This window comes from Punica granatum, chromosome 8 (genome assembly GCF_007655135.1).
Source record: "Punica granatum isolate Tunisia-2019 chromosome 8, ASM765513v2, whole genome shotgun sequence".
NCBI lineage: Eukaryota > Viridiplantae > Streptophyta > Magnoliopsida > Myrtales > Lythraceae > Punica > Punica granatum.
This window is the reverse complement of record NC_045134.1, coordinates 18,925,397-18,936,908: the sequence shown is the minus strand read 5'-3', so window position 1 is coordinate 18,936,908 and position 11,512 is coordinate 18,925,397. Positions and strand designations below refer to the sequence as shown.

Here is an 11,512-nt window from a genome sequence, read left to right as displayed (position 1 = left end):
AATTTTTACCTATATTAGGAGGCACGTTATCATCATCTAGACTGAGGAAATCAAGCAATTTCGGAAATGCCGACTCCGAAAGGCTAGATAGCATGTTCAGCCCGCTGCTGGGCTGTCCTATTTGGGCTTGATGGGCCTGTAAGCAGCCAAGCCTATTTTGGCCATTACTGGGTTGTCCTAGTCGGGCCTGATGGGCCTGCAACCCATTAAACTGACTCGAATTCTGGCCCAATCCACGTTGCCTTCCTGTCATCCTTGTTCCTCCTCCTCTTCTTCCCAAAAGCAAATGCTGCCCTCTTTCATTCACTGGCTTCGATTCCAAATTCGCCGGATACCCGTGAAGTAACCAACACGAGCTTTTGATGTGACCCACACGACCACAATGAAAACAAGTTTTGCTCGTTACTCCTTAACCCCTTTCGCCTCCCTATCCACCATGAGCTTGGCCGCCATTGTTCCCTTGTTTCTCCTGCTTGAGCCCCGACAGTTTGCTCAAGAACACTGCTCCATCTGGTGCAGTGTTTTCATGAGATAGAGCCACAATATTATGCCTTTCCTCGTGTAAAATCATGGCATAGACCTTGTTCAGTGGATGAGCCGACTCGTGACTGAGGATGTTGGACCTTACTGTCCCGAATTCGAACCTAGACCCATCAGAAATTAGTGGGCCTTCTCCCTTTCTCTTTGTGTTGCGTACAATTTGGCTTCGGAACATGTGCATGTCGGTATCTCCAAGTAATTATCCAATTCGTCCCAAAGTGTCTTGAGCCGTGAGTAGTATTTTGTCACGGACATCCCTTATTGCTTCAAACTACCGATTTTCGCCTTCAGTTAATAAATTCTTGTTTCGTTTCCCCTGCGAATTTTTTTTCCGCAGTTCTTCCCATAGCGTCTGAGCCATCGTTGCATAGGCCACATTGGATTGAAACTTCGGGTCCAGTGTATTGAATATCCAGGAAATCACCAAGGCGTTGCGCATATCCCATCGTGCCCGGTTTGGATCATCCTCTGGTGGCTTTGGCACCATACCATCAACCATTCCAACTTTATTCTTTGTTGTCAATGCAGTCAGCATAGCTCTCTACTAGGTAAGATAATTCGATCCATTCAGCTTGTAATTGATCAAACTCGCACCAGTGTAATCTGATGGGTTGACAATATAAACCGACAACGAATCAACTTCAACTCCCTCAATAACCTTTCCTGATGTTTCTTCACCCTTCCCCATTCTTGTTGTCTTTCATGAGTAACCAAAACAACCCTAGAGCAAATTAGGTGATATGGTTCCAGTTTGCTTTGATACCATGATAAACTATTGAATGAGAAGCTCCAAAGCTTGATTTGATTATACTCTGGTAATGTACATATATCTCAATACAAAGAAGAAAAGAAAGGAAAGATTTCTAAGATAGCTAATTGCCTATTATACATGAAACTAAGAAGGCTAGCTAAGATTATATGATACAAAATAGTTCCGCTAATCTCGGCAACATATCCCGTAATATGCACACATATATATTATATCATATTTTGTAGATCAAGGGCATAAATTGTAGTAAATATTCCATGTAGATATAATACGCTGTGGGTTAAACCAACCTTGTTAGATGCTCATTGCTTATAATTATGTACAGTTATTAAGCTTTATTCATGCATGCATTATGAAAGTTATACTCACATTTGTAGCGTAGAATATTTTATCAAATTCTAGCAAGTTTGGTGAATCTCGCAGATCAATGAAAAGCAAGTCGCATGGCGACAAGCCGTGCCACAAACCTGTCGTGGAGAAACAAGACTTCCAAAAGGGAAGCAATTGCGACAAACAAGTTGTGAAAAACAAGATTGCGCAGGAGAGCAACCCCGAGCAAGCGATCTAACGCGTAGACCTCGCAAAGCAAAAATGCTTAAGACCTCTCATTGGAGGCGACCTCAATCAAAGACCTCCCATTGGATGAGACCTCAATCATAGGCCTCCCATTGGAAGTATAGCAAAGATTTCCCATTGGAGGCGACCTCAATCAATGACCTCCCATTGGGGGCGATATCAATAAAGCAACCTCCCATTTAAGTCAAAATAAAGACCTCCCATTGGAGGTGAGCTCAATCAAGCGACCTCCCATTCGTGGCATAACAAAGACCTCCCATGGGAGGCGATAAAAAAAATAAAAAAGAAAGAAGAAGAAAAGACTTTCCAGTGGAGGTAGAGCCGAATCTCCTAGTGAAGGCAAAGAAAGCAAAGACCTCACAAAAGAGGTGATCACGATCAAGCCAAGACAGTATTAAGCGATCTCGCACAAAACTTAAGACCTCCCACCGGAGGCGATCACGATTGAGTGAGGACGATAGAATCGATATCACAAACAAAACAAGCCCTCCCACTCTAGGCGATCTCCCTATTAGAGACACAGCGAAACAAGACTTCTCATTGGAGGCAATTACAATTAAGCGATCTCCCATAGGAGACCACCAAAACAAGACCTTCCCGCCGGAGACGATCTTAATTAAATGATCTCACATTGCATTCAATTTAACAGAATGCTCTCTCACCAGAGGCGATACTTGTTATCCTGCGGTCTCTCCATTCAAGGCACTTCAAGAATAAAAGTCCCCTTATCGGAGGCGATCTCTGAATAACAAAAGACTTCTCATAAAGGTTAATGGCTAAAACTTAGCACTGGAAAAACTCTCATTAGAGGTAATATTTAAAATTAAATAATCACAGATCTCTCATTAAAGGCAAGCTCTAAAGCCAAATAATCAAGGACCCCTCATCAGAGGTAACCTTTAAAACTAAATCATTGAGGAATCCTTATCAGAGGCAACCTTTAAAATTGAATCATTTAGAAAACATCATCCGAGGCAATATCCAAAACTTGCAATCCTCTATTCGAGGCAACATCAAGAAATTAATAATTTATTAAAACCCCTTAAAGCCGATGGCCTCTCCGGCAACTGCCGTAAGAAAGAACACGAAAATATCTCCCCATATTTAATGATCTAGAGAGCTCAATTGCCGGCAGAACATTTGAGTATCCCTGCGACAATTGTATATAAGGATGGGACAAAATTTAGAGTAAGCACTCATTAGTCCCGTGCTTCCTCTGAAAACACGACTGGGGGCAAATGATATGGACCTTAAAAGGGGGGCCCATAAACGAAAGCCTATAATATATGATCCCATGGCCCAAAGCCCACAATAACAACTAAGGGAACCGAGCGGGAACAGTTAAGGAGATGAAGAATTTCAAATTAATCAACGGTCAAAAGGGAAGATTATATAAGGATGACCAGCAAACACTTGAGAAGGGAATCAGACAGTTCACAGTCCCCGTCATTGAATCGATTTCACGTTGTCTCCTGAAATTCGAACCTGTCCCCTGCTCAAATTGAGGCCTAATTGTGCTCTAACTCTCATCTAACTTAAAATCCAAGTAGAGAATAACCAATTCTAAGAGACAGGTCTCGATAATGGTGATGATGTGGAATTTATAGTTAGTGTTGAGATATGTCTTGTATTCAGTGGAGAACCCAAAAACCCAAAAACCGGAAGCGACAACGAAATTGGACGAAAAAATGAACGGGCAAGATCTCAGATTCTGCTATATTTTTCATTTTGTAGGGCTGTCATAGTATTTCTTAGATGTTTAAAGGGGAAAAATTGTCTCTATGAGATATTAAAGATAATTCTAGAATATCTATAGTATATTTCAAAGGGGAAAATATTCTAGGATTATATTAGGATATCTTTGAGATGTTGGGAAGGTATTGTATCTATTTAAAAAGAAGAGTTTGTTGTACTAAGACAACACGTTGTGTGAGAATCACGGGTGATTTTCTTGAAAATTCTCGAGTTTACTGTCTTGGAATCTCTAGGGTTCGTAGAGTGAGAAAGTGATGAGAATTGAGAGAATTGTGAGGCTCTTCTCAGATTAAGTCTTGTAACGAGGGCTAAGAAACACTAGTGTAATCTCGAGGTTGTAATGTTCGTCAATCTAGTGGAATTTCCCTCGCCTTGAGGTATTACCACGTATATCCATACAATCACGAAGCTGCAGAATGTATATGCCCATTTAGAAAGCAGGGACGAGGGCCGGGGAACCTCGGGCTTTGGAGGCTTGGGGCTGAGCACGAAGCTCCACTGTAGTGGCCGCGGATGTCCAGGGCAGAAGCACAATGAACAGAGGGAGATCCTATTAGAGAGAAATCGGAGAAGATAACACAATACGATTGACGTTGTCTCCATGTGTGGAATGCAGTACAAAATTTTTGACAGAAAAGACCTAATTGTAATACTCTTTGATTAATTTATCTTTTAAAGCTTCCACTAAAAGTTTTTATATAAAAAATCATAATCTTCATCATTTGTTTAACGTATATATGTGACATACGTTATGAAGGGGCATGCTAGGAATAGAGAAAGGGATTGACTAGGTGTAAACGCTTAAACTGGATCCTATAGTTGTAGGGGCATGAGTGAGAAGGCACCAAATATAAAGTTGGAAGACAAGAGATATGCGCCTTATATATTGATTATTATAGTCGCCCCTTAAATATAAATCCAAATCTTCCTATTGGCCGCTCGAAACACGCTAATTTGAATCTCTGGTCTGTCCCTGGTAATGTATCAATGTGAAAATAATTGAGCATATTCCTCGTCCGAATCATCGAAGTTTCGAATCCAATGTGAAAAGGGGACCTTGCACTTAGGCATATATGGAGGGGGACTTCGTAAGCTCGTCTCTGGCGTTCCACCGTCCCTCACAATCATTACCGTGTCCATGCCCCAGCTTAGATGTCGATCCAAGTGGCAATGCCAGAGCCACACGCCTATTACACCAATTGATACCGATCATAATATTAGAAGCACTTACATTACGTATGATAATGAAGTTAAGTTAAATTTGATTTTGTTAACGAACATAAGCTTAACTAATTAACTGATATATGTTTAGAAAAGTGATGAGACTAACCGGGATTGTTCGCCTTGAATCTTATGGTAACCCATCCTATCTTAGGAGTTCTGACCGTATTCAACTGCACCGGATCAACCAAATTATAAGTTAACGAGTCCGTCACGTTGTTGAAGTTTCCGACGCCTGACCCCACCACATAGAAGCTGTAGCCGTGCACGTGCATGGGATGGTCCTCAGATGCGTTTAATGTTTCGGTCCCTTGAAATGTAATCTCCACTTCTTCATTGTAGTTCAACATCATCACCTTTGTCGCCACGATCGGCACCGTAACATTGAATGGCGGATCATACTCTGTGAAGTTGTACATCGTCGGCGGCCAACTCGGAAAATCGGGCGTGTAGACTCCGCTCAAGTTGCTGCAATGCAAAGCATAAAAAAGAAAATGTCAAGAGAGGAAACATTTATCCCAAAAAAAAAAAATAGGGAGGAAATGGTGGGAATGTGGAAACGTTATAATTTGACCTCACCTATAGTAAGCTTGAAGTATATCCATGTCTGGGTTCAGGAAACTTATGTTGTTCATACTCGAAGCAAGCCGATTACCATTAATCCCTGCACATGTAGGGGGGGAGCAGAGGATCTGGTTCATAGACACTGTAATGTACATTCGGGTCGTAACGTTCATAGGCACGTCAACCGGATATTGCTCATTGGCCAAGCTTCTGAGCCTCGCCACGAACGCATCTCCAGCAGTATGATTCTCGTAAGCAGGGAGTTGTGAAGGGTATATCGGTATCCCGGGGGCAGTGTAGTTGCCGCTATACATGAGAATCGCAGAGGCATTCATTTGATCGTAATCCGTCACATCAGGTCGGGCTGTATCGTATTGATGAGCCACGATATAGTAATGGCCTAGAGTCTGGTTTGCTGTGAGGAGGAAATCTATAGTTTGTCCCGGACTTATCATGATGTAACCTGTCACAAAGGGTTTCACATAGTTCCCATCCATCCCGACCACTGTCAAGTTGTGATCCGCAATGGCGAGGAAGAGTTCTGCATTCATGGCTGCATTCACTAGGCGGACAAGGTAAGTCTTCCCGTAGTCGACCACCCACCTATACGTCGACTCTGTGCAACACAAATTTATTAACATCAAGAAATCAACTTCGCATCGGCAACCAATGCTTTCACACGCATGCCAGCTTATATAGTCCAGTAAGTGATCATTTGGCTTCTCAATAAGTTTCCGATCTTTTTCTCTGCGTTTGATCTCTTAAGAATCATTTCATGGGACTTGTTCTGTAATATCACAACCATGTCTATATGTGTTTGGAAAGGATAAACGTACCAATTCGAATGCAGATGATGAATAATAACTTATATGCTTTTCGATGAGTTAATTGTCAAACGAGAAAGTGAAGCAAGTGTGTGTATACGATAGGATCGATGGGATACCTTTAGAACAATTACAGAAGTCTCCTGGTTGGCCGTTGATCACATAAGCAACTGAACGAGGCGTGTCTCCTCCAGTCCTTAAGTCCTCATCGACTACTGCATTGACATTTATTTCATACCAAGATCCTGAGACAGTTAAAATAAAACAATTGAGTAACAGCAGAGAAAATAAACAAAAAAAATTGAAGGAAAAAGGTAAATCATAATGGACAATGCATTCATATGTGGAATTGCTAATTATCAATTCAAATATATAAAAGCCGGGAAAGGATATGAGATGCAACATGTCTTACTTTTTTGAAATCCAAGAGCGGCCCGCGCATCAGGCCAATAAGGCCTCTGCCTTAGGACCCCAAAATTATAGGCTCCAAGCATAGCCATATATTTATTTTTAGGATAAATTGCACTTTCTACTCTTTAAGTTTGCATCAATGAAACTCAGTCCTATTTTCGTGAAAAGCACTTAGCCCCCTCCGTATACTTCTTTGTCATTTTCTTAACTACTTTAATAGCTATAGTGTAATTGGCTCAATAATAATTAAATAATTAAAATTTCCACCCAGAAAGTATTTACAAAATAAAAAATAAAAATAAACTATAATAATAATTTGAAACTCGAAGATTGAAATTATTAAATATAAAGAATGAAAAAAATAGTAAAACATTTTCAGTTGGGTAAGGAGGTGATTCCCCGCTATTCTAATAATAATATAATAACAATAATAAAAATCCTTCAAGATTAAGCGCGAGTGATTTTTTTAAGCTTGAGAGATTTATCATCATCGTTATCATCGGGAACCTTGGTGAATCATTTTATTGCTGAACTCGAAAAATTTCTTCTTATTATTTTACAAATTTTAATTTTTTTTATTTTTAATCATTCAATTATTCAGTCTGTTACCATAGTTTATTAAGATGGTCAAAGAAACGACGGAGAAGTAACTGGAAACAGAAGTTAGTCAACAAAAATCAAAAGGGATTTTTTTTGGTAGAAGTCAAATGAGATTAGGTGTTAGCTTTCCACGAAAATGGGGCTGAGGGTAAATCTCAAGGATAGTAAGTGTAATTTACCCATTTATAAGAAAGAAAAATAATGCAAGGCATACGATCAAAATAAATTTGGCTTAATAAAAGGCATTAGTTATTTATGCCGACAAACAAAAACGGGGAATGAAAGAGATATATCTTTTTATAATTTCAATATTATAATAAATAAATAAACAATGGATGCTTTACCAATCTTTAAAGACAATCTTATTGCTATCAATACTTCGTAAGTATTGCTCTTTGCTACATTCCACATTTATTTTATTTATTGCTGAAAATTATTGTTCTAAACAGGTTATATCTATTGTATAATGACTCATGTAATGCACGGACAACATAACTAGTATGTATATAATTTGCACATCGCCTGGGAGAGCCTCATAGCTTGGTGGTCGGTATAACAATAAAGACATTTAATAGGACTTACCGAAAAAAAAGACATTCGGATTGACAATAAAGACATTTAATAGGACTTGCCGAAAAAAAAAAAGAATAGGAAAAGTGTTAAAGGAAGATTGTTCTTACAAGGAGTCTCTGTTGGGGCCCTCCAATTAAACCCAACCTCCACAAAAAGGAAAAAGTCATCCTCTCTACGTAGCTCTACACTTGTTTTCATTTTCTTTTCTTTTCTTTCTTTTTTTTTGGGCGAAGTTTGGAAATATATAGGCAACTAATTTGGGCAAGCAAAATGCAAATAATTGAAACTGACATAAGGAATGACGTCTTTGGGAGGCAACGGTTTGACCTTTTACATTCTCACATTGCCCATTTGTCGTCCATATCTCAACTTGGGGGGCTCAAACCATCATGTTAATTTGGGACATTTTAGGTTCCATGTCTTTGAAAAAAAAAAGATAATAGAAACTCTACTGCCATTTATCTTAGAGCTAATGATGCAGGTTGGATTCGCACTACCCGCTGTATCAGAATCTATTTAATAGAAATATTCTGTTATATATTATAAATCATTGAATTGAATAAGTAATTTTCACCCATCTAATATACAAATATAAAAACTCAAAAATACGAAAAAAATCGGAAATAAAAAAGCGTCCATAGTCTAATTGATAGGACAGAGGTCTCCTAAACTTTTGTTATTGGACGCAATTTTTTAATCTATTTTTTGAAATAGAAATCTCAAGATCGAGATTGATATTTTGAATGATTTAAATAAAAAAGAGACGCTTATAATTATAATACTACACTTAGTTTTTAGCTTAAAAAATTAGATTCTATTTTCTTTTCTATTGATTTAATATTAGAAATTGAATTTAGTTAAAGAATATTACAAGATTATCCAATCGTTTTGAGGGACTGGCTTTAGCCTCTTTTAACCATAAATTCACTCTTTCTGATAGAATTTGCAACGTTTTGAATTTGATATAATGATTACATGAACTTGAAATTGTATCAATTTCTTTGACGAAAAATTTCTCCAATTTAACAGGTGATCTTTCTGATTTGTTAGATCAATATGAGAGTAAATATAAAAGTAAACCTGACGGACCACAGAGATCAAGAGACTGGATAAGGAATGGCAAAATCATCTGTGGGTCATCTCCGAGTCTCCTCAGTGATGCATTTGGAAAAGGAGAAGAAAAAAGGATATGCATTATGATGATTCTCCCCCTTCTCCCACTTTCACTCCATAGCTTTTATGACGTTAATTTTTATATAAAAAATTCTCAATTCGTAAATAAATCTCAATTTAAAAGTTGGTTTCTCCATTTATCAGATCATTTTTTGATGTATTAATTTTTTTTACACCTGCTCTATGGGCGGGCTTGTACCCAGTTGAGCAATAATTATATGGCAATGTTTGGACTGTAGATAAAAGGTTGCAGCCCTTTTGAGCTAAATCAGGCCCGACCCCTTACTTTACCGGTTGGCCCATTTAATAGCTTCCCCAAACATCAATATGATATAGATCGATCTACTTTCCATTCCATCCTACCGTTGGGCCCTTAACAAATAAATAACCAGATGTTTGTTAATTAGATATTTGGCGTACCAAGGACGATTATTTCTTCGCCATCGGGGGTTGGGAAAGGGTATGTGGTTCCATTGACTGGGTAGACAACGATTGCTCCGTGAATACTGTAGCGGGACCAGTCGCTGTGTGCATGCCACCAGAGAGTTCCCTCTTCATTGGAGAATATTATCTCATAGGTGAAATTTGTTCCTGGTTGAATGGGACATTGCGTAACGTACTCGGGACCGTCAGACCACGAGTTTCCCGGTTGTTTCACACCATGCCTGTAATATATATCACCACAAAGATATAATTAGGCAAAATCCCGGTTGACACCCAAAATATAATGATACCCATACACTTCAAGTGGTGCTAGATTTGTTTGTGAACGAGTGTCAAGCAAACTAATCGATCAGGTGCAATTAACGTTAGACAACACATAAATGAGCTCTCATGAGAGTTGAATATACCAGTGGATGGTGATGCCGTAATCTCCTTGGTTGTGGACATTGACATATACAGTGTCCCCTTTGTGGACTCGAATCACAGGGCCTGGGAAGCTGTCATTCACCACCAGCATGCTCTTGTTGCTGCATAGCCTCGTGAAGTTCTTCTCCCTTAGCTAAAACAGGAACTAAATCAGCTATGTATATCTTATATATCTATATAACGAACTAGAAAATGAAAGTTATATACAGTAAGTTTTATTACCCAAATTATTCTTTACCAAAATCTATCAAAATTAATACCCACTAAGCTTTGAGGTGTAATTTAGGATATCATGGGAGCTCAAACATGAGGAGGAATTACAAGGAAGCAGGAGGGCTTTAAGCATATCTCATCATTTTCTTGAAATTGTGTCATGCCTATATGCATAGTTTATCGACTCATTTGAGCTTCCTCAATATATAAAGAGCATACAAAGAGGATTCAATTCGTTTTGTTATCTCCTTTCTATCTTTTGCAATTTGTGATAAGGTGGATTCTCTCTATCAATTCCATAGGGATGAAAAAGTTATCGATCCTACGTTAGAGATTGATGCATTCAATCTAGTGGTGGAACAAGAAGGAACCGTCATGATACAGGGAGGCACATCCTTCTTGAAAGTATGGGCATAATAATATTTATGTGTTACTCTGTCTCGATATCATATGATGACGAAGTCTTAAGCTTTTTATCTGAAGATGGAGAGTATTCTCTTAAATTTGATCATGCATCAATATCGTTAGATGAGAATGACTCGAAGGCACCATTTTCCATTTTTAGGTATGAATAAGATTTCTATAAGAGCAATCGATCCTTCTATGTTTTCTAAGCACTTCTTCTTTCCTAATTTCTCATACTCAGGAGATTTCTAATTTTGTGATCGTAAGAAAAATGACATTATTCTCGCTATTATATGGAAGACTTTTCGTTCCAAACTACTATGAGTTCATTAAAATTTCAGAAGTTGTTATCAATCAGCTTATAAAAGTAAACATTGTTGGCAATAATGAAAAATAAAATGACGGTGTTGGTCCGTAGCATGGATATCATACTAGCATATATAGATATCACACTACTTATCAGAAATATATGTACTATATATATATATATATATATATATGTAGAGAGAGAGTTACGCGTATGTATGGGTAAGTACCACGAAGTCGTGGTAGTGAACAACACCCTCAACCGGAGATTGGAGGAGGGGACCAGCAGCGAGGAACACGAGAAGCAAGAGAAGCTCTGAGACTATGGAAGCTGCTGGAGCTGATGTCTTCTCCATCCTCTCGACGACTGCCGTAGGGCCGGCGTGGTGCGTGGTTGGGAACTATCCGCTAGCTAGCAGCGAGCAAATGGATAAAATTTAGTGAACTGCATACAGTTGCAGGGTGGAGAGCAGACTTCAATAATGTCTTTATAGCTAAACCTGACAACATACTTTCTGTTCCGTACGTATCTTTTATATCTATATATATATATATATCTTATCTCGGAGTGTAGCACATTAAAATTGCAGGCAATTTCATTTGGAAGGGCTGACCTGACTGGTCGTTAAATCTAATATTCGAGGTTTGCCTTGCAAGCGAGACTAAGAGTTCTACCAAAAAAAAAGTGTATGCCATAAAAAGGCAAGGGAAA

The 11,512-nt window shown here is 38.7% G+C and overlaps 1 protein-coding gene across 2 annotated transcripts; it reads right to left on the bottom strand.

The window, feature by feature from the left end:
- Positions 1-4,491: 4,491 nt before the first annotated feature.
- LOC116189029 (putative laccase-9) lies at positions 4,492-11,300 on the bottom strand. 2 transcript variants are annotated; one of them, XM_031518513.1, is made up of 7 exons: positions 11,031-11,300; positions 9,858-10,009; positions 9,427-9,671; positions 6,369-6,494; positions 5,441-6,041; positions 4,971-5,329; positions 4,492-4,827 (listed from the first exon to the last, which is right to left on the bottom strand). In XM_031518513.1, exons 1-7 carry the CDS (start codon positions 11,154-11,156, stop codon positions 4,625-4,627), a joined length of 1,812 nt encoding a protein of 603 aa, XP_031374373.1. In that variant the 5' UTR covers positions 11,157-11,300; the 3' UTR covers positions 4,492-4,624. The 2 variants fall into 2 exon arrangements, with proteins under 2 accessions (XP_031374373.1, XP_031374374.1); XM_031518514.1 differs by having other exon boundaries at positions 11,011-11,234.
- Positions 11,301-11,512: the final 212 nt, after the last annotated feature.

What these genes read in the sequence shown, in the direction of transcription:
- LOC116189029 (XM_031518513.1), bottom strand. Translation starts at nt 11,156, where the DNA reads ATGGAGAAGACATCAGCTCCAGCAGCTTCCATAGTCTCAGAGCTTCTC. An exon ending in CGAAGAAATAATCGTCCTTG is followed by an intron (nt 6,495 to 9,426) that starts GTACGCCAAATA and finishes TAACTGTCTCAG; the next exon opens with GATCTTGGTATGAAATAAAT. An exon ending in ATACTTCAAGCTTACTATAG is followed by an intron (nt 5,330 to 5,440) that starts GTGAGGTCAAAT and finishes TTTGCATTGCAG; the next exon opens with CAACTTGAGCGGAGTCTACA.